This window comes from Falco cherrug, chromosome 12 (genome assembly GCF_023634085.1).
Source record: "Falco cherrug isolate bFalChe1 chromosome 12, bFalChe1.pri, whole genome shotgun sequence".
Taxonomy (NCBI): domain Eukaryota; kingdom Metazoa; phylum Chordata; class Aves; order Falconiformes; family Falconidae; genus Falco; species Falco cherrug.
Genome location: NC_073708.1, coordinates 18,600,759 through 18,625,079, shown reverse-complemented (window position 1 = coordinate 18,625,079; position 24,321 = coordinate 18,600,759). Strand labels below are relative to the sequence as shown.

The 24,321-nt window shown below is 36.1% G+C and overlaps 1 protein-coding gene across 1 annotated transcript in view; it reads right to left on the bottom strand.

The window, feature by feature from the left end:
• Positions 1 to 3,854: 3,854 nt before the first annotated feature.
• Positions 3,855 to 24,321, bottom strand: part of SELENOF (selenoprotein F) — a 28,701-nt gene continuing 8,234 nt past the window's right edge. The window contains exons 3-5 of the mRNA XM_005445517.4: positions 17,017 to 17,080; positions 7,253 to 7,302; positions 3,855 to 4,852 (exon numbers count right to left, since the gene is read on the bottom strand). Coding sequence (XP_005445574.2) covers positions 4,721 to 4,852; positions 7,253 to 7,302; positions 17,017 to 17,080 — 246 coding nt within the window. The 3' untranslated portion in view covers positions 3,855 to 4,720. The remainder of the gene's footprint in view (positions 4,853 to 7,252; positions 7,303 to 17,016; positions 17,081 to 24,321) is intronic.

The window sequence follows — 24,321 nt, the reverse complement described above, 5'->3', positions numbered from 1 at the left end:
CTCCTATGCACTAGGATCAATTCCCTTTCTACAAAATGTTTGAACTTCATGAGGCATATATGGCCTCTGAAGGCTTTTGGGATAAAATACTAATATTGCTAGAAACTTCCAAAAGATGCACAATTAATATGTCATTAATACAGCTTTGTACTGGGCCCTTGTAGAATGTAGGTGTGTGTGGTGTGAATTTTCAGGGAAAACAATTACTGGTAGGAATACCCATATGAGGGTATACGTATGTCACCACTGCCTACTTGAAGCTTATGCATAAGGCTGGCTAGGTCACGTGGGGCCACTGCATTCCTGCAAGTGTTTTGAAACAAATATGCTTGATAGCACCACCAGAGCGCAGACAAAATGTACTATGATTTAAAACAAGTGCTTGCTCGATGCAAAGGTACATCATGGTCAACTCTTGATTTTTGGTAGCATAGCAGTGGGAAGTACTTAATTTTTGTATTCCATTTCTCAGTGTTTAGGAGCTCTGTTTAACTTGTGTGTCAGTGGACACAAGCGTGCTGCTGTATGTAAGGCTTTCAGTGTACAAAGGTACAACTGAAATGCATAGCTGGATACCTTGCTTCTTGGACAGCAACAAAACTGATAGGCCTCATTCAGCATCAGGAATCCATTTAAAAATGTAACGGGTAAATCAAGTACTCTTTGAGATAGTCTGTGTTCACCTGGTGCCATTGTTTGTATTTAAATCAGTAAATGTAAGAATACTCCTGACTGCTTCTGCAGTTTGTCTCCTGTCTGAGCTCACTTGGTAATTTCATAATGTGTTTCCTTCTGTCCATGCTTTATGACAAGTGATAAGGAAAAAAAATTGCTGAAAATATTCTCCAGCTACCCGCTGCTTAGACTTTTTATGAGTGTGCACTTGGGAGGGAAGCTGGTGTTCTGAAACACAGGGGTTTGATAACATAATGTATCAGCAGGCTGCTTGTATCAGCTTTGTCTTTTCGCGTATCTTGTACCTCTTAAACCTGACAGCAAATTTGTTTCAGAGTAATGGGGTTGAGCCGTAACAGTTAGTAACTTAAGGAAAACCACACAAATTCAAAAGCTTGTGTTTTCTTTAGATGCTTTTGATACAAATATTCTGCATTTTAGCATTTGATGGACCCTTCTCAGGCACACTAGGCAAATTTCCGAGTCCATTTACTTTAAGTGGTCAAAGCATCCCTAGCAAAGGAAATGTTGTGCTTTGTCTAACCTTCCTTACACACTGCAAGAACCAGCAAATGATGTTCCTTGCAAACTTTCTCATTAGATTTGAGCCTGTTTGCCTTTATGGGCAGAATGTAGAGAAGTTCTAATGCAGCTCTAAAAATCCTGCTTCTATGCTAATGAAGCAGATTGACAAAAAATAGCATTTCTTAGCTTTTTATTTCTTTCGGGGTTTTTTGGAGGGGGAAGAGGGTCTAATCTCCCTGGCTGAAGGGTAACATCAGAAGATTTACTTTGCTTCTGAAAGCTCAGTTCAAATAAAAAGTGACATTTTCAATAGGACCCCAGGTTTCTGAACACACTTTTTGTGTGTGCTCTTCATTAAGTTGGCAACCTATACTATCTATGTGATGAAACCAGAAAACAAAGACAGAGTTGAATACTTACTTTCTCCCCATTATTTTAATGTCTGCTGGAAGGTTTCCCTTAGCTCTGAAACAGATTTTTGCCTGGTACAATCACTTTGTTCTAGTTCACGTTGCAGGTATCTATGACTAAGCAGGTACCCAGGAAACCCTTCCAAAAAAGCTTGTACACTGTGCTTCAAATTCACCCTCATATCATATATCTGTGTACAGAATGGAATGTATGACTTTTTTTTTTTTTTTTTCCTTAAAAGCACTGATTCTCTCTCTCCTGCATGATGAGTTGTCTTTTTTCCTTTCTAAAATGACAGGAGGGGTAGATGGACACTTCATATTTCAACTCAGTCATGCATACTTGCTGCTTTCATTCTTTCTTTCATTAACTCTCTTAAGATTTGGCACAACAAGAGCATTATATAAGACTAAATAATTCTTACATAAATCTGAGTGAATGCCTTTCATGAAGTACTGGCTGCTTATCATGGCTATAAGTAAAAATGAATCACTTCCTTTTTAAACAGGGGCTTTTAAACCTTGTATTTTGTGTAGTTAATTGCCACAAGCCAAAATAACCTTTTGAGCTCTATGAATTTTCACAGCTGCAGACTGGAGCAAAACACCCCCACACTGATAAATAGAAACTTAAGAATTTCCAAAGGAATTATTCCCCCGTCCAACTGCCCACAAAGCCCAACTCATTTTTGCCAGAATGTTAAATGTTCCTAGCTTGTGTCTGTAAAGCCAAGAAGCTGAGTGATCATCTAAAGGATAGAAGGAGAAAGAATAAAGCAAGGACAGTATGAATCTGACACTTCAAGAACAGCATGGAGAACAGTCAACAGGTCAAGCAGCATAGGTGATCAAGCTTCTGCTAGTGGTTAACAGATCTGGTAGGTTCAGGGCTCAGCCCCTCAGTAACAGAATCACAGAAGACTCTTGACATGTTCCTATATACAGGCGAATACAGGGATGTACCTTGTGCATGCTTTTAAGCCAAGGAAGTAAGGATCTGTATTACAAGGCAAGACTAGTATGTGGAATAAGAATCAGCAAATTGGGAACCTAGGAGGAAAACTAGGAGAAGATATCATTTCCAGTCTCCTTGATGAAAGGTGGTGAGAATCAGTACTGCGAAAGGTATGAGGCTGCAGAAACAGTACTGGCACTGCAGTCATAAACCCCAGTTATGCCGGAGGAGAAATTCTTTGGCCTGGCATCCTCCTCCACTATGGCACAGTTACCTCCTGGTACAAGAATGAGTTCCTTACTTCAGTAAAAGACAAAGAGCAGGTGTGATGGACTTGGTGTTGGAAGAGGAAGGTTTTGTAGGGAAGTAGTGCACTGAGAGTAGGAAGACATGGAAAGAAAAGGGAGGTTGAAGGTCAGAAACCCACTGGCCATCACATCATATTGAGGAGGAGGAATGAAATGCCAAATGAAGCAAACAATCTCTCCATTAAGTGGTAAAGAGGATCTAAGGCTGGAAAGGACAAGGTTAAAATATTTGCTAAAACAGCACAATAAATCATCAACACAGGAACAGAAATGCCTTGCTGGAAAACAGGAATGAGAAGTATGGGATATAGTCAGTATATTAAGAGACCAGTGGATGGCAGCATATTTTAAATACCAAAGTACTGGGTTGTCATGCCATATGTTTTGGTTGTAGTTTATCTCCTAATACAAGAACAAATCCATGTTTGACTCTGATAAGTTAGAACAAGCTGCAAAGATTTGTGAGTTTTGTGTATAGCTCATGTTTTTCTAAGACACTAGTGACCACTACTGTAGCTGTTCCACACTGAGTCATCTGGGAGATGAGCAGCATGTTTTACAAGGACAGGAGTGAAAGGCATAGAATAAGAGTGAGAACAACAGGGGTAACAACGTGTGACTTAGTTCTATGCACCTTCTAAGAGTTCATAAGAATATTTCAGGAATAAAAACTCAGAAGGCTATGCCTAAAAAATCACCTTAGTCTATTACTTCTGATAATTTAGTGTAGTCTCAGTCCCAAGTTTATTTTCTACTATGAAAGCTGATGATTTCTTCTCAAAAGTTAGGAACAAAATCTGTAAATTGTTGAAAAATTTCTTAAGATATAAAATCACATGTGAAGAAAAAAACCCCAAGTACCAATTCAGGCCATAGCATTAACACCCATCCAACCAAAAACCAGTGTGCATGAAGTAGTATAGAGGGAAGACTAACTTGCTAATTAGACTTCAGAAAAAAACAAAACCCACCAAACCCACATTATTCTTGCTTACCGTATTTATTCACTCTTAAGTGGAAAAAACCTGACAAGTCATAATGGATTTGACTCATCACTATACATACTGTCTATATTCCTTGATCACACAAAATTTAAACTGAGAAAGGAAAATACAAATTTTAAACAGTTTATAAATTCATTTGATAAACAGACTTCCAATAAACTTATGAAAGTTAGAAGGAAAGGTTTTTCAAGACTCATTTCTCATGTTTTCTGAAGCAAAACACTTAACATAAAGCACACCTGACATCTGACTAACATACACCTCAGAGGTTTTCTATGTAGTCTTCACTAAAGTGCACTTACTAAATGTTTTACAATACCAGACCATGAGTTCCTCCACCAGCTTCAAAACCTGTGAACTAGATACTCACTGTAAACAATGCTTCTAAAAAATGGACAGTTCAAATACAAAAAAAAAGAGGGCATTAGCAGTCAATTTTCTTTGGGAGATAGTACACTGCATTTGGTTCTCACTTTCTTACAAACAGCAGCAAACAAAAAGCATGGTAATAATTTCAATTATTTGAAGCTCTTCAGTTTTAAGAGCATTTGTAAGAACAGCTCCAATTATAACAAACTGATATTTGCATAATTAACTTTGAAACAAAGCATTCTGTTAGTGATAAATGCATTGAGCTGAAATATATTAAAGACAAGCTATTCTGTGAACTTGTCAGATACGTGTGCTGAAGCTTCCCCTTCTAATGACAAGATGTTTAGTACAGCACAAAAGATATTTTAAAATTAATATAGAAGCTGGAATGTTTTTTCAATTGTAGTACACTTCATTTGAGAAGATTACCATGACAAAGCATGAAAAGGAAAGAGGACTGAAAGCAATGATTTATAGACGTTCTAATTTTTCACTTAGAAATTCTTCCACGCTATCTGTATTCCACTTGAGGATGCTTAGTTCTTCTGCAATGTTCCCACTGTCATCCAGCAGCTTTAGTACAGGGTCAGAACCACGCACATACTGCAGAAAAAAACAACTCAGTTACCTTGGGCTGGAAATGCATTCTCCATATTAACACTCACCCTACCCCACCAGTTAAAAAGATGTCAAAGAAAGAATAGTAAGAAGTCCAAAGAGCAACACCATAAATACTTAGGAACAGAGCACTAAATTACATCAGAGTATTCTGAGCAAACTTTAGCAACACAATTTGTGCTAAGAAATCAACCTAAGCTTTGGCTTTTTAAAGCTTAGAATTCTCAAAAAACAAACAGACAAGCCTTGTTCCAGACAATGCTCAATGTTATAAATATTCTAATGCCACATATTTTGTTCTGATTTTATGAATTTCATCACTAGAGTGTTTAATCACAATGTATTCTACTTTTCTTGAAGAAAATAGATCTATAAAAATCAAATCAAGCTTATAAGATCAGTCTTCCAGGTTGCTTTCTCTTACGCTATAACCTCCTCTCCTCCAGTATTTTTTCACCTACTGTGCAGATTCAAAGAATTACATGTTCAAAACTAGAGTCTGCGTGTATGCGGAGGAAGAACTGGTAAAAGGGGAGACACCATACTGAAGCTTTAACGACAGAGAGATGCCCTTGGGTTGCACACTCCACCAGCAGCAACTGGCCAGTGCCTGCAGCTCTGGATTAGATGCTTTCTTGCCTAGTCCTCAGGAATGAGGGTGGGTGAAAAGAAGGAAGCATAAGGGACAAAGAGGCCTCATTTCACAGGAAATTAAAACACATCAAGAGCAGTAAATGTTTATCTTGAGATCCAGAACAGTTACCTGCCTTAAATAAAACAGGTAGGAAACAGATTCAGTTCCAACTTCTGCCTTGGATTTAACATCAAAGAGAGGAAAGTAGAAGAACAAGTCAAATGAAGACAGGGTGTGGGTGCGGGTGTTGGGGTGTGTGCATGCTGAACGTCTGTGTCTTCTTGGGCCACTGCACAAGCTAATGCATATGCAGGGACAACGCCGTAAGCCTAGCTGTGAAAAACAGTATTCTGCTTCAACTGTTTTAAGTTAACCAAAGCTGGATTTTTCAATCAAGCAGCTGAATGTTTTTTCTCATATTATCAGTAGCCTTTCTACCACTTTAGAAATTTCTGGTCACTTTAACAGCTCAAAGTTCTACTATCAATTTCTAATGTAATCACATTCCTTCCTGCTGTGTTGTATCTGTGCCTGCTAGGCTTTGCTGGTAACATAATACTTTAATGCTTCTGAAGACTCACTAAGTCACAAAATATGTAATGCAAATGAAAGCTTTTAACAGTATTAGAAGGCTCTAACCATTTAAGTTTATGGAAGAATTTCCCCAGGAGCACTTTACTTTACCCTACTGAGCTAACCTAGTTGGTTTTACTTAATGAAGACAGTGGCATCTAATCCATTTTCCACAAGTCTCATAAAATAAATACAGATCCATTTGCACTGAATTTTTTCTCGGTAGTGCTCTATACCAATTGTACTATATACTGCTTTGATGTTCAATACAGCTACAAAGTTTAAATGAAAATGAACCAGACATGCAGAAGGAAAGCTTTTGAAAGAAACTGGAGGACACAGAGACGTGAATGCATGAGACAGACAGAGGAAATCTGTTTTAGATGGAATCTGCTGCTGAGAAGACAAATCGCTTATTACAGCCATGCACAGCTATAAAGTGATTCCAGATGGTGCCATTTGGTGAATAGAGATGGGAGCAGGAGATGGGAGAATCAAGATGTATATCTGTGAAGTACACTGGAAGTTCACACAGGATTTTAAGAGGAAGGTGAAGTCTTACACTAGGTCTTAAAAGCAAAGAACTGTTTGGGCTTAAGGCAGTGCAGCTTATGCATGAGAAACACCGTTCAGTACATGCATTTGTATAAGGTTGGATGTTTGAATACTATAAAGAAAAACAAAATCACAGAACACAGCAAGGAAATTCTGACAGGGTGAAGAAAAATCTAAGAATGACTGAATGTATGGAAATGGCAGCTCCATCAGAAAATGAGGGAAGAACAGAACAGGAGAAAAAGAAACTACGGCAGAATAAGCTTCAGTAAATCCAAGGTATCCGCAGAGTAAGGACAGAACACAAGTATTCCTTGCATTGTTTTGCCATCTGCTATTACTTACGGGTTCCAGTATATTTTTTATTGGATTAAAAAAAGCAACAAACCCTAACAAGAAAAAAACTCAAATCCCCAACAACAATAAAAAATTGATACCAAACAGTTACCAAGCAATAAACCAATTAGTATTAGCAGCAGGAACTTGTAAAGATTTATGTTGGCAAAGCAAATATATGTCCTGCTAAAGGATTACTTGATCAGCAAATAAGGAACAATCCACAGTCTCTACCAAGCTTAATTCTTCCTAACATCCCAAATAGAAAAAGTTAGGTTACAACTCACCTTGATTTGCAGTCCCCTGAAGAGTTTTGGCTTATCACTCCTGACAAAAGCTATGGTTTGGAGAAAAGAAAGATAATCAAACTCCTTCACTTGCATAAAGTAGCTTTACATTCAAGCTAGTATTCCCTGAATTATTTCTTTTGGAATAATGCTTTAGAAAGTATCTTAATGCCCTAAAAAAGTTAATCATACTAGAGCTATTATGCCTAAGGAACACCCTATTTTCCACTAGTAGTCCAAACGAGCTTCTTATCTGCTTGGATTTTCCTCAAACACTAGTGCAACTGTCTAAATCAGTGTATTTGCATGTACAACTGCCAGTCTTCAGCAGACTGGCCCACATGTAGCTGGGATACGTAAATGTGAGGAAAAGCATTAAGACTGATCAAAATCTGGCTGAAGATAAGCTTTGTGAGGGAGGCTAAATATGACACATATCCCGTCAGCACGCTCCATGCAAGCTGCAGCAGTGCGGGTGAAAGGGCACAGAGGAAACTGTGGATAGAGGTGTTAATTCTTGCAAACAAGACAGACAATCTTCTCTTGCAGAGATCTCTGAGATTACACATCAAAACCCAGCAAGAAAACATGAACAGAAAACATTCTCTTGTTGGTATGTCTTCTCTTGACAGTCCTAAAGGCAATCAGCTTTAAGATGGACTCTTACGGCCTACTGTGTAGCTACACAGAGTAAAGTTCAGCTCTGAGGTGGGCTGCTGCTGAACAATTCATCACTCGAAGCAGCAGTCAGCAAACAAAAAGCATTAACAGCAGCATAGTCCCTGTACCCCTACGGCACAACCCAGGCCTTGTATTATCTTTAATTTTAAAAAGAAAAGGTTATACGAATTATTTCAGGGCAAAGTGTAAGAATAAACCCCTACTTCCAAACACTTTAGCCTAATGAATGTCTGAATTCTAGAAGTATTTAAAGTTTATTTAGAAAAATAGCATAGTCTTCATTCCTCCTTTTTACATTCAAGTTACGCTAAAGACTGAATTCTAATCTCTGACATTAAGTGGATTCAGGACACTCCTGTAGTATGTCAGTAGCATCTCCCCAAGGATGAACCCTGTCAGTACAGATTGACTCTTACAGAAGTGCTAGCCACATTTTAAAGCTGCTTTTGTGAGGTTAGACAACAATGAATCTCTCACAAATTGCAGTGCATCCAGCTGGAGCATGGAGATGAGTGCAACCTGAGGACTAATGTTTCATACTGCCTTACGAAGTGTAGTGCTTTCCTCTGTAATTGTAGAGATGTCCCCTGGCATCTTTATACCTATCTTTATATTACTGTAGACAGTTACCTTAACACTTTCTCAGTATGTGTATGCTGTGAGTGGCATTTATTTTCTTCCCTCTTCAATGGTGCTCTCTGTACAAATCAAAATCATATACTCTGCCTGCTGCACCAACCACTACAGTGTAAACTAGTCTAAAAAATACCAATGGCCCAATGAGCTGCCAGGTATACTAGAGCCCTGAAGAAGAAAACAAGGGTTGTTTTTGTTCTTTCTGTAGAACTATACACTAATGTCATATTGTAAGCTGTACTTGTATAACAATCCCAAATAGCACTAAATAACCAGTACTTGCTCACATGCTACAGTTCAATTCCGATTTAAACTCAAAGACTTAATTTTCAGCTTCAGTGTTTCCCATGTCCTTCTGACCTGTTAGTTGTCCTGGCTGTCATCAACTGCAACATGCAAAAAAAAATGGTAAAGATATTTCTTATTCTTTGTAAAATCCACAGCATGTTGAACTATTTCAACAGGAATTTTTCCACATTTTTTCCCCAATTTAAATCTAAACCTGAAATCAGTCTCTACGGCTTTATATGAAAAGGAGGTTGTAAGCAGCAGTCAGTATGGTGGGTAACTTTAATTGCAAAACTTTAAGAAAAATGGTAAGAGAGCACAGTAAAAAGGATAAAGTTTCAGACGCAAATCTGAACTGTGGAACTCGATTGTATTAAAGAATAGCCTTTGGGGGTTACCACAGGTTACGGCACTTTAAGCTTGTAACAGGTGTGAGGATTTGTTACTTATTTGACAGATGAAAACTCATTTGGACATGAGTGGCTGTTCTCTGGCTGCAGTGCTGGACTGAACAAGCTTGCATAAAATGGGAACAGAATTAGGTGGAGGAAGCAAGTATTCTACAGGCAGTATTACATTTTATCACTTTAAAAGTAGCTATTACACACTTGTATCAATGTCAAATGTCTAAATCTTCTGAAAGCTGAAGCACTACAGAACATTTTTCCTGATGTTTTAGACAACTGGAACAAGATCCGTTTCTGTTAATGGCATATATTTATTTCTAATGCTGATCATAGTTACTTTCTGCATTAGTCACTTGAATTTGCAGTGCAACAAAGAAACATTCACTGTACAAACAACTTAATTTGTATAGTCTGAATTTTGGAAGCTAAAGTAAGCAACTAATATACTGGCATGCATTAAAAATACAGGTTATCCCATCAAACACTTTTTTCCTTTCCACAAAATAAGTTGAATAAACAGCCTTGGAATTGAGGAGGTCAGGAAGTCAGATGCAGCTACAGCACACAATTTGGGACATATGCCTGCTTGCTCATGTGATGGGGTGCACCTTCCGCACTGCCCCAACAGTTTCCCCTCTACACCCTGAAATCAACACTGCTTCCTATGATCCTATGTCTGAAGGCTACTTGCATGTCTTTACACCATTTTTTTTAATAGTTTGATGTTTAATACTAAAATCCTAGCTACCTCCTCATTGTGCTCTCCTTGTAGCACCTTTAGAAATTACACACTGGAGAGAAACAAGCATTTATACAATCCATCCATGGGTGAGCAGGGAAGGCATTTTCCACTTCGACTTCCATAAGATGAACTCTGAGCTTAGTGCCATGACACGATGTTCCAGTGAATTAAACACCAGACTAGAAGTCAGAGCTGTTCTACTGCCAGCTTTGCAACTGTCCTTCCACATAATGTTAAGAAAACCACTTCACCTTATAAAAGATGTGCAATACCAAAGCATATGCCTTCTGTTTGAAGGCAATCCTAAGGTGAGCTAACAGAGCAGACTAGATTGCCATGCGATCAGCTACAATGAAAAGGTCAGAGAAAAGTACCAGGTGTGTGTGGGCATTTTAAAGCCTGCTCAGCACCAAACTGTTTTGCAAAGAGAGGCAATATCGAACAGTGCTTTTCAAGACCTAAAAGCATCCTCTGCCTGTGAACACAGCAGAACAGAGAAGCTCACTGCTATCACTGTAACGTCACTTTGTTTTGATATGTAACACCTATTTGTTTTGAGAGTCTGTGAAAACCAGCCTGTTGGAATTAAAGCCTGAAGTCCTAAATGGAGATTACGAAGGAATCTAAGAATCAGAGGCCCAAACGGCAAGTCTATGTATCTGCATGCACACACCTGCACTATTCTCCGAGGTACAGAAGGATATACCGTAAGAAAACTTCCTGACCCAAAATGGACATGACACTCTCCATGTGGAGTTGCAGATCTATATGCTAGGCATAACCTTTGTAAAGACAGTTGACTACCCACTGTTCTATATTATGGGCATGATCCAGACTACCGAGGATATCCACCATTCAGGAATATTCACATTATTTAGATTCCTGCTTTATGAGGAAAGATCTCATGCTTGATCTGTAACTGAAAAAATACTGTTGAGAAAAAAAATAACTTTATCTCTTAATACTTGAATGACAGCCAATATACAATGGCAGTAAAATCTCACACTAGTTTTCAAACAAATGTGCACGCAGACAAGCAATTTTAACCTTGTCTGTCTCTACACGCATCAGAAGGATTATAATGGCCTCAAATCAGAAAGGCCTGGAGGAGATTAAAAAACCTTACTGTCTCTATTATATCCTTTTCAGATTTTAATGGCAGAAAAGCACAAGTCAGAACTAGTCAAATCTTCAGCACAAGGTCAGCAATAAATTTTTACTGCACAATTTTTCCTCTTGGTAAGCTACAGCATGTCTTCTAGCAGGAATCTAATGTGATTAAGTATCTGCCAGTAATGGGAAACTGCACTTGTTCAAACTTCTAATCCTTTTGTTATTTAAAAAGCTGTGCTTTCCGTTTAGATTTGTTCCATTGCTTACTGTTATAACACTTACAAGGACTATGTATGCCCACGGGGATTCACCCAGCTTTTTACACTGCCTACACCCTTCTTAGTTTATCCTATTTTTCTAGTAAATGCAACCCTTTAGCTTCTTCTGAACGCTTGATGCTGTGTACAGATACACAACTTCATATTACAGATAAGTCATTAAAAATGCTGGCTGTGCACTGAAAAGCAGCTGCATACTTTTCTGATGGTGACTATCCCTGCTGTCCCTCAGTATTACACCAAAAGAGTCCATTATGCGATCATGGCAAGGAATTGTTAGTGCTTCAAGAGTAACATTAGAAAGGAATGCTTCCATCATCATTCATAAGTAAGGAAGGATGTTCCAAAATCTGTATGAAGAATGATCTATTTTTAAAAAAATATTTAAAGTCTTTGTGATGCATTTAAAATGTTTCACACACTGAATTAGCAATAGGAAGCACATAAGTTATTACCAACTTTCAAAAGACTTGCATTTTATGGAACAGTAGCATGGTACTTTGTGCAACTCAATGCAGCACGTACGTTTTTATTTGATTTTTAAAACTCAAAAGTAAGAAAGACTAAATGTATACAAAATGTGTTACAGGAAAAAACTGAAGTGATCTAATACTAATAAAAGAGGATGATTGAAATACTTGTAGGATTATCTGTAGTTTTTCTGAGTTAATTTCAATAAAGAAAACGCAGCATTACTTAGCATAAATCAATGAAATAAAGGGTAGTTTGCCTAACTTGGCCCTGAATTATTAGACACAAGCAGTTTGAAAGTAAAAAAAAAATACTAGAAACACAAGCTTGTGCAGAATGTCATAGATTTGTACGTTAAGAAAGGCAAAAAGGACTTGACCGTACCACAAACTTAACCATTTTGTACCTGAAATGAACTTGAATAAAGCAATGGTTTTATCGAGGCATTGCTAATTATCAAGTGTTAAACCTATGAAAAAGAAAAGCAACCAAAACAAGAGTAGCAGAGTGATATTTTATGAAGACAGAAAAACCCCAGCGTTTAATTATGTCACAAATACCTAAGCATTGCTAAGACATCTGGCAATATTTCCTAAAAATGTGAATGTGTAAGTCACTGGGAATACAGGCAAACCAAAAGCATTAGTTTCTTTCCTCATACTCTTCAATAATTTATTTTGGGGACATATAAATGCTCTGCAGTTTTGAAGATCGCGTGAGCCTGCTTCCAAAGATACCATGAAAGCCTAGCAAAAAGATGGAACTACAGCAGACCTCAAACTCTCATTTACATTTTAAAGGCTATAGCTCTTTACCTTTTGGAGACCTCAGTCTCAGATAAGAATTTAAATATAAGAATTCATAAGGCACATCAATAACTACTATTTGTAGTCTATTAATCGAGTTACAATGCAGCTGTTCACAATTTCATACAAAGCACCACACGCTTTCAAAATCAAATCCAAGACAGAGCTCTGATCAAGTCTGAAGAAGAAAGTTCACAAAAAACCCACAGACAGGGTACTTTATAGAACCAGCAGACCAAAAGACATTTCCAAATCTGAAGAGGACCACTGTTTTAGTTTCTGTATAATCTGCTTACCAAAGACTATGATAAAACGATGCATGTCTGCCACTATAGTATCCTACATTTCTTAGCAAGAGTTTTACTAATATTTCTACCAATGCAAGATTTAAGGTTAATAAAAGTTTCTAACCTTCCTCCTCCAGTGTAAGAATTGCAAATTAAAATAACCTGGAAATAAGTGATCTTACCTACAAATACAATCCCATAACAAATTACACTTTAGTAGCTAAAAGAATCCCCTTCACGATTGCAAACCTGGGCAATGTAAGAGTGCTTACTGACCCTGAAGTCAGAGGATCTAATGTAGTTGCATACTGCATGAGTTCAAGGATGAAGGACCTTGTTCCTCTAACAGATTTGCTGGGAGCACGTCCATTTCTTAACTAAGAGAGCCACACAGGGAGAGGTGACAGTTATTCTATTGATGAACAAAAGGAATGCAGAGAAATAGCAAAGAAATACTCAATTAAACCCCCCAGCCTAATTAAGTTATTGTTAAACTGGAAAGAACACAGGAGTCCAGACACTGTGATCTCCCATCTCATCATTAACAGAACATGGCTGCCACCAAAAAGTCAACTTAAAACAAATATGCTGGGTTAATCACTGACCCAGCTAGTTTATTATGCTATTTCAGAGACTTAGTTTTATGGATGTCAGTCAAAAACTGTTACATTTTCTGTGTTTCCTGGTATAATAAGATACTGCTTCATCTATGACTCTTGTCACTGAAGTTTTCAACGTTCCACTTTGATGAAGTGCTTTTAAATGGTAAATATTTAAGAACAATTTTATACAGAACAATTTCAAAATATATGTAATATAGGAATTAATTTTACAGTACAGCATTTATAATGAAGCAATTTATTTTTAAGGGAAACTTAACAGGAGAAATATTTCAGCACTGAACTTAGAGAAACTTACAGAAACCTGTAAGTGGTCTGTTCCCTGACTTAGCACAAGAAGATGTATTTGAAAAACATAATAGACATCCCTGGCCATATTCACAAGGGCATTTAATACTTTGCTATGGTATTGCAAAGAATAACATTCAGTTTACGATTGAGATAATCTTGCCAAGGACTAGATTTTTTCATCACTTGTCACTTCTTTGCTTTCCCAGTATCTACAAATATATTTCATATGTAATGGTTCTCCCATATCAGGCACACAGGTGTATTCAGCAACTATTTGTAGCCTAAAATTATATAACCAGTAATTCTGATACAAATTTTGATACAGAAGGACCACAGAATATTGCATTTAGTTACCATGAGCAATGCAGGTTTTTCCAACTGTGTAATATCCTTACTGTGTAACTTTTACAAACATTTATTAATTCAACAAATTAATATTAACTATTAACACAAATACTACAAATTAATGATTTTAAGGTGTGAATCTCATAAAACAAACATGCACAGTATTCATCCTTTGGCCAAATAAAATATAATCCAGAAGTAGTCTGTGACAAATCAAGTCTGTGAGAGTAAACAGTGACAAAACAATTTACACAGGTGCTTAAAAGTGAAGACTTCACAGTCAGATACAGGAGTAACATATACTAATCCAAGGAATACTAATACATACACAGTCCTGCAATTAGTGGTGCCATTTTCTGTATATTCTGGAAAAAGAAAAAATCCCAACAAAATCCTAGCAGAAGCTATAGGAAAGGAACCAAGAGTTATTTGTGATAAGACATTGTCGATGACAAGCTACACAGTTCAATGAAGCCTACAAAAACAATGCCTCGAAAGCAGCAGCACGACCTTCAGGCAACCTAACTTCCGTAGCAAACATCAAACTGAAAAGTTAAAACAGCAACACTTCTTGAATGTTAATGTCTTAAGATGAAGACATTAAATACCTGTTTCTGGTACAAGTTAAAATCAAGGGGAAAAAAATCACAATAGAAGTATTCTTAGATTAATACTAACGTAAGGACAAATTCCAGCTGGAAGAATATATTCTACTGCTTTTTAAAATTTCTAAGTATGCTCTTAAAATTTAATTCCAACCTGTTTTAATACTCTAGAAGTAAATTTGGTCAAGATAAATTTAGATTGGGTAACTGCAGAAACTGGTAATGAACAGGCAAACAAGAACTTAAGCACACTAGTCAGTCCTTTTTTTCCTTCTCACTGTACCAAAGAACTGGTAGTTAAAACAAAATCTACTGAAAAACCACTGAAATTCATTCAGTCATTTTAAAAAGCAAGTTCTATGATTAATTGAATGCAAATCTTTGAGCATCTTTAAATAACAAAGGACTGAAAGGAAAATAAATCTTTAAAATGTTCAGGCTTTTCCTTTTGTACTGTAAGCTTCTGGAACATGTTTCACGGTGTGCACGCAGCAGAAATTAAGGGCCATTTCCTTTTAGGACCTACTGAGGACATAACGCAGGTGGGAGTCAGGCCAATAGGTTGACCTCTTCCTTCAAACCAACAGCTCAAAAGAGCACTTCAGTGTAATAAATTCACAACCATGAAGAAGCTGAGCGAACAGGCAACAACAGTTGGGAATGTTTTTATGTTTACTAAATTTGAATAGTCACGGAGATAATATGGACTCCTGTGCTAATAAAGTTAATCTCCTTGTGCCCCTGCACTAAACAAGTCATTTAAACAATCCCTCTTCTGGCATTTTAAACAGTGGAAAAGAGAAAATAGTTCGGCTCTGGTCTCGCGGTCAACTGAACTGTATGTGGGTAGAGGCGGAAGGAGAGGGTCTAAAGCAGCACAACTTACATAAATTATAATCTGTTTTAAAATCTTCTTACGTGTTTGTCAGTCAGCCTTCAAACAGGCAGGTATGAATACTGACCACGGTAGATGGAGACATGCTGTTTGTGCAATTTTTTTGTCTAACGCTAGACTAGATTAGTTTTTGTTCTCTATGCATCTGTGTCCAACGTACAGTATTAGGATCTTCATCACGGGGGGTGGGAGGGAATCTAAGTAGTGCTATCACCTAAGCTCTTCCCCATTTATAAGAAAATTCCAGTTTGAAATTTCTCACAGATGTTTTTCCTGCAGCTTCTTCCCACCACACACTGATGATACTGATTTTCCTTTTAAACTACCGTATTCCACTTGTTACAGATTTGCTAATAAGTTAAGATTGATTGACTTTATTTAATTGATTATTTGATTCTATAAAATCAATTATGTAATAGAAATATAGAAGGGTAAGAAATATATTTTAATGAAACTTCTATAGTAAAAGCTGCTATAAAAATCCTCTGTACAGCCCCATACTAAGGCCGGAGGTATTGGTCAGAATCACCTAGTAGGAATGTTTAGAACTTAGATAACAGACTTAAGATTTGAGATGATTGTTCATATGTAACCTAGGAAAATGTACTAAAATGTCAAAATGAGAATTAATGTGAACTGGGGAAAGTCGAGTGAAGCAACCCATAGTTGCCGGCCAAGAAACAGTTACCTTAAGTGAAAGGTAATTCCGGCAGGGGGAGATCGAGACCACCGACTCATATACCACCTACCCAAATCGTATCCCAGACCCATTTCCGGAACTTTCTAACCTTTATTGCGCAGAATCGGATATGGGAGGAGAGTATGTTAATGATTTATGGGAAAACTTATGATTTTGTATGAATACTCAATGAATATGTAGGGATGAGTTTTATAAAAGGTGTATGATTTTGAACCATGGTGTGCGTTGATCGTGAGAGGACTCACTCACGCACCCGGCCGTTAATAAAGAAGTGTCTGCTTATCTACATCACATTGGTGTCAACAAGTTCTTCATTCCGAGATTTCGGTAACACATTCACTTTAGTTGACATTATCCACAGACAAAACAATTCTACTAGAGGATCTGTGAAAAGGAAGTAGTTCTGTAAGTGCACAATACAATTTCATTACTGGAGACCAGTTCCATGAGTCTCAGGTCAATGCAACTTTCCTGACATAATATATGAAATTTATGATATATGAAATTTATGACTACTTGTAGTAGTACTTAAAAGCACATTTTGTCATTCAGCTGTGAAAGGATTTCATATTTGAAAGAGCAGTAGTGGCTTTACTTACCCTGGACTTGAGGGAACCTTCCCAGTTTTCATCCACATACCTCTAGGACAGCTCCTGCATAAAGCTGTAATGAAAAAAAGCTGTTAGTGACATAAAAATTCTAAATCACTAGTTTACTTATGGCATGTTATCTGTTGAACTATTTTTCTTTGAAAAGACAATATGCTATTGTGTTGATGGTACCTACAAATAAGATCTTAAATAGAATCACAATTCCAGACCTGCCTCCAATTTAATGCAACAACAGACTGTTCCCTCAAGACACATGATATTTCATTTATTATATTAAAAATGTAAAAACAGGAACAAAGTTCATGTCAGATATACTGTTGCTGGATGCAAAGTTTCATTTTAAAAAAATGAACACAACTGAACATTTTACAATGCAACTTACAGACTAACAATAGGAAAACAACTTTCTCCCCAAAGATGCTAAGAAAAGTCTAATTAGGTGAAATTTTAGTTTCCATTTTAAACCTAACTTGGACAGTGAAATACTGTTTATAATAAAGAAAAGGCAATGAATTTAGACTTACAATTTGGGCTAACTATTAGTAGCTTATTGTAGTTAACTGGGATTGCAGAAAGAGGACAGATCACATTAACAGACCTCAGCTGAAGTAATATATGCAGGCTGGACTAAATTTGATGCTTGTACTTAGATGTCACTCACTTCTGACAGCTATACAAGATACTCAGATGCAGTGTTCTTAAAGCTAAGTAGAAGTTCATTTCAATTTTATGTGCTATCTAAATAAAAAAACCCTATTGATAACCTATTGATCTTGTATATTGTCACATGTTTTTAAACTTCCTGGTTTGTTTCTTTTTGCAACATGCAATTGATTCTATAGTTTGATGAATCTTAAATCTAAACAACAAATTTTTCCAGCTACTGTAAAGTTAGGCATTTTAATCTTACATAGCTGTCAATACTGTATACCAAATCATGTCCTTCTAACCCTGAAACCCCACTGTTAACAGAGAAGCTGACAGAATAAGCTTCAGTTAATTTTTTTAAATTCAATTCATTACCTTCTACAAACAACTAAGACCCCTGCTTTCATTCTCTTTCAGACAGTGTCTTCATAACAAATATGCAAGTCAGGACATGGAAAATATAACCTTACTGAAGTGAAGCAAATCCACGTTTCACTTACAATATGAAATGTGAATACGTGTAATTAAAAGTGAGCTTTCACTATGAAATTTAATCAGCACTAACCCCTCTGAAAACGGGGTGACAAGTTGTAAAAGAGAACCATACATGATACAACAGAAATCTCAGAGACAATTAACTTTGTCACCTATATATGTAGGCATTATGGACAGCCAGGAATACATCTTCATTTCAGAATACGAATCTTCTGAATTCAGGTCCAACTCAATACTTGCCTAAATTCTACAAATTAGAATATAACTACCCAAATCATTTGCAGGGAAATAACAACTTCTTTCCTGACACAAACTAATCTGTAATCATTACTTCCACAGGAAACAACTAAAAACGTTACATTACATTATCTCTTCAGAACAGCATCTCAGAAATTTGCTTAACTGCATTTAGATTTTTAACTAGACATTAGATTTAAGATAAAACCTAACGCAGGACTGCTATGAAACAATACTTGAGATCAAAAATACCAATTTTTTAAAAAAGCTTTTTCTCACTGCTCAAAGATTTTAATTAAAAAAAGGCGCTGATAAACAGCTCAGATACTAGCTTGCATAATTAAAGTTCCTCTGGACTTAAAACATGAAGTAATTACCAAGATAGAGGAAATATGGAATACTGAGATTATAAACTTAATTTACCTTGTCTCTATTAATTATTGTTTAAAAAGTTCAACAATAATTATATCAGCAGTTCTAGATTTAGATATTAGTTTGCACACTCACTAATACACTGAACATTTATACTTGTTCTCTGATACTAACCATTATCTGCATTTTTCTATCAAGAAGTTAATATAAAGAAGTAGACAAAGGCATAAATAGCTTTTTTCTGTCTAATTATTTCATTTATGAGTATAAAGAACTATGTACACCCAAATTTAGGACAATGGTAAAATGAGCATTTTTCAATTCTCATTACTGCAATTAATTCTTACAGTTCATTTCTTCCTTTCAAACAAGGATTTCTATGGAACAAGATCACTGTAAACTACTAAAACTATTAAACTACTCAAATACTTAGTTACTAGCATATGTGTTATATTTAACTATATAATATATAGTTATATATAACTTATATATACTTAAAACTAGTTTAATACTTAAACTATTAAAAACTACCCCCAGTTTGTAACTCCTAGACAATATCTGATAGAAGTGAAGTTTAACAAAGAAAACAGCTCAGTTGCTGATGTCTATATTTTGAGCTTGTGACTGCCGTAATTGAAGCCCAACTGTGCTGATACAAAAAAATTCAGATTCACGCTGGGACAAACAGCTGCTGTCTAGATGGCCGGACAAGAAAAAAAGAAAAATCAACTGGCTTCATTTATAAATCTAAACAAAGGTGTCTTTTGCAAGAAACACAGGTTTATTTGCATCACTTAGCCCACAACAAAAGCATACTTGTTAGTATCTGCTGCTGCTACCATCTCATCATGTCCAGAGCAGATGTCTTCCAAACTTACTTGTGAAGGCAATTACTGTGTTCAAGTATTACTAAGAATGACATGTATCACTCAGTGTGGAGGCATACAAACGTGTCGAGTCAGTTCATTACACAATGCTTAACTCATAAGTTAGTTCATTTTAAAATAATGCTTCACTTGTTTTAGTGCTCATGAAAGTGGGTTTACTACTACAAGCAACGAAATAAAGACTCTCTAAACTATTACTACTGTCCATTTTAACATCCAAAAAAGTCCTGCTATGACTTCCAGGCTGATTCATGTCTGCATCTATAAAAATAACTTAGCTTTTTTTAAAACATTCTAGTGGTGTGCTTTCTAAGGCTATTGTGACAAAATCTGAACTCTTCCCTCATCTTTTACAAAGCATTGTCTTGAGTTAAGTTTCATTCAAAAGCTTTTTGTAAACACCCAAAGGTCTTGTAATAGTTCACACTGATGTAATGAAGATGGCTCTTCACAACTGAGAGGAGGAAAACCACACTATCAGTCATGCCTGCTTTAATAATAAAGGAAAGTGGTAATTATAACAGAATAAGCCATTTACATAAGAATCATATTAAAAATATGTATTGTAAAAATAACTGTTCCAGCAATAAAAAGCAAGGAACCTTAACTTAGGTTAAAGAAAACATTTCACTGGTTATTAGGAAGAGAGTTGAAGTAATTTCTGCAAGACAACATTCCAGCAGCGTTTCATTTATACATAGATATGGTACTGTTATCACAATAACTCATGTTAAAAACTCCAGAAGAAAAATTAAATTCCTGCTACAACGCTGCTATATAACTCTTAAAAACTAAACAGGAACTCAGATCAAACCAAACTGAAAAAACGGTACTTAACAGTGATTGCTTCTTGATAATAATAAAATGATGTTAGATCAAAGGTGACAAAAGAAGTTTTGTAAAATACAATAAATTATCACTAATTTTACTTCCATAGCACCTATATTTTGCATAGTGGTTTCTTCTAACTACTGACTAAGCCTGACCTTACAGAGTTTACAAAGTGTCACTCAAACTGGATTTGTACAGCTGTTTGCAATCAGCTGAAAAAAAAATTGTAGTACCATCATGTCTTAAGACATGCAATGAAACAGGCTGTTAAGATAAAGCCACACAATGGTAAACAGCTATCTTACGGTATCTGGATTTTCTCAGATACCTGCGTATTTTCCTGTCCTAACATCAAACAGTTTTAAAAAAAAAATAGTTAAGCTCTGAAAACAAATGGTAAAGCACACTTATGACTACTGCTAAAACTCTGGAATTTTCAGTTGCCTCAGGTACAAGACAATCTTTTACTAAATATTTACCAAAACTAATCTCTTTTCAATGCAAAGAATTTTTGTTTTTATGAAATTCGCTGTAATTTTGATTTTATGTTACTATATAAGCAGATCTGCCAAAGAAACCTCCTCATCCCCTATCAACGGATACTAGAGTTTTACTTCAAGTAAGTCAGGAAAGATAAGGATATTATTATTCTTATTGGCCAAAGTTACTTGGCATGTGCAAACCTATATTGTTTTAAAATAAGGTGCATGATCTCTTTTTTCAAAGGCATGCAAATTAAGTTTTAGTGTCCCACCCACAAAGCAAAGCAAATTAAGAACTGAGTTGTTCTGAGAAATACAACAAAGAAAAGAGATTTTGATGCAAGTTTCTTCTGCTCTTTCCTAAACTATTATAAGTACCAATTAATTAGTTACTTTTACTAGAAAACTACGTTAGTTAAAAGAAAGGAATATACATTGTGATATAAAATATTTTGTTTTCCATGGGGACAGAATGTGGGGTATTTGTATGAACAGCTAGAAGTTTTTAAAAAAAAAAAAAAAATCACTCTAGTCTTCCCCTTTCCTGGAGACAGAAAGTGAGCAAGAATCTGTGGGTCAGCAGAGAGCAGTCAGAAAGCCTCACTGCCAGGAACAGTTATGAATTGCTGTTCTGTAATGCAAAAAGCCAATAAAGTCATTGCTACACACACATCACTCAGATCTGATGTAATCAGTAAATTTAGCAACAAAGAAACTGCTCCTATTCACAACTCATGATCCAGTGAAGGCAGATGCCTAACTCTTAAATAAGAGTTTGGAAACAAAGAGTCAGTCAAAAAAAGTTATCTGAATTAGCACTATGTATTACAGGCAAATTCCTCTGAAGAAAGCTCAAGCAGAATCTAAGCTTGCATTTATTTGCAGGGAAGGAAACTCCCAACAGAATACAAGGGTGACAAGTTACAATGAGCATGTTTAAGCACCGAAATAATTTATAGGAAAGCTTGTAGAATCTATATCTTTGGAGATCTTCAGAACTTTTGAGTTCTGCTTTGAACTCAACTTTTTCATTCTGAATGTACACAACACAGTTGTACATTACTATTCAAATCTTCAGCATACAGAAAGTGTGTCATCCATTAAGTGTCTTATTTTTTGGTGTTAAAAAAACTCCTCCACGCAGTATTAAGTAAACAGTTTTGCTCTTTGAATCCAGCCACCACCAAAAAGCTCAAAATCAACTTCCCTTCCTGGCAGACTATTTTTTGTTAACTTTGCTCTCAGAATGGTTTGGTATAAGGTCATGTGAGCAAAAGATGAAAATGCAGAAGCTGAGCAGCCATCAATTCTAGACCTCCAGAGCTGCAGCATGGATTAGATGGTGTGAATGCCCAATTTACCCGAGTGGCAGTGGAGGCAGTGCAGAGTGGAATAGAGAAGGGTGGCAGAAAAAGGGCTCCTGTGTACAGACTCACTTGGATCTGGTTAACAGAATTATATAAACTAAAACATAGAGAATGTTAACAGTTAAAATTCTAATTTTGGAACACACTGTCCAATTAACTTAGCTATCTAACCATCTACTTGTCTCTAGAAGCAGAATCACCAAACATCTCGTATTCTCCAGAATCTGCTTTTTTAAAGTTGCAAAGAAAACATTCAGAACAGAACTCATCAACTGTTTAATCTGACTTTGCGCATTCAAGTAATTTTGAGACTGTACTTTTTGAAGTTGTTTTCAACAGAGTCAAATACCAGTATTTTATCCAGATGGAGGAGGTCAGACTTCATTAGCTAAACCTATTCCATTCACCATCACAGATGCGCATCAACAACTGTAACTCAGACTTAGCAAATACACATTTATCATTTCCTTAACTTTTCTTTTTCACTGATAAGACTAGAAAGTGCTCTTCCATATGTAAGGCTTGCCCTGCTACAGACAGATAATCTATTTTACCTTAGTTTATCTGACAGAAATGAACCTTCAGTGAATCTTAAACATTGACTAGCTAGCTGGACCTTCCTTATCTAGGACTACTGTTTGTCAACATAGTTTTCATTGCTGATAACAACATGTACAGAATGAAGGGAAAGAGTGTACATGGTAAAGTTCTTGAGAAGGACATCCACTTCACATTTTTAGTACGAGGTATGGTTGTGCATAATATTTGGAAGTGACAGTATTCTTTCTCAACTAGAGAGAACAATCATCTCAATTACCCAACTTCTCCATCAATATTCCTCAAAGTTATTCCTCTGAACTGTATGGGACACGTTTTTAGTTAAAAGCAAACTTCGAAGGGAGGTCATTTGACGTATCTGATTGATTTGAATGTTAAAATAAGCTGTCACTGAATTATGTTATTTTGAAAATTCACACTTAGTAAAAACAATGAACATGAACCATTTTTAGGTAGCATGTTAAAAATAAGGAGTACATCCACGTAAAAGCAGAACTTGATTTTTACAAAGCAGACAAAGAATTTTATACAACCCAGCTTTTTCTGTCTTGTGGTTTTTGAGAAACAGCTACATGTAAACTAAAATTCTAATGAATTGGTATCACTTACACTTATGTTACACTACTGAGGTGTCAACGAATTCTAAGTAGTTCTCTATTTTTACCCATCAAGTTAAAAACCAAGAGATGAGACTGCTTCATTGGAACTATTCATATTAAAAGTCTCTGGCAGAAAGAGGAGGCTGCCAACAGTAATTTTTGAGTTTAGCACTTTAAATAGTGAAATGAAAAGAAAAAACCCTAAAAAATGAAACTAAATTGGGTCATGCAAGAGTAGCCTAAAGCATTAAAAGCATTTCAAATTTTTCTACAGTTGGTAATTATTGTGAGTTTTATATACTATTTTGAGTTTTAAAAAGCAAGTCTGAACAAGAATGTCAACTTGCTCCTCCTTGTAATTCATAACAGCACATTTAAAACATCTGTACATATAAAAAGATGAGAGTTTTAAAAGAACTTTCAACTTGATTTTTTATTAAAAGTAGCACACAGTCAATTACAGTGGGCATGTTTATTACTAATATTACACTAAAATATTTGTTTTGTTTCCAGGAGGGGTCCAACACTAATTCCACCCAAAGAAGTGGTTTTAAGTTATGGTCAAACTACATCATAAGGAGCATATAAGCATTATCCATTAGGATTAAAATAAACTGTTCTGAGGAACAGTTTTCTGCATACATGCTCATCTCCTACTCTACAATGTTTAAAGGCCTATGTAACAATTTTGTTGTGAGTGACAAAGTAGACTACAGCAAACTGAATTTGTATAGGCATATTTTTTACCTTTCAGTGAAATTAAGAGTCATCTTTTCCTCAGAACAGAGCAAGCTGAATGTTAGCAGCTACTTCATAC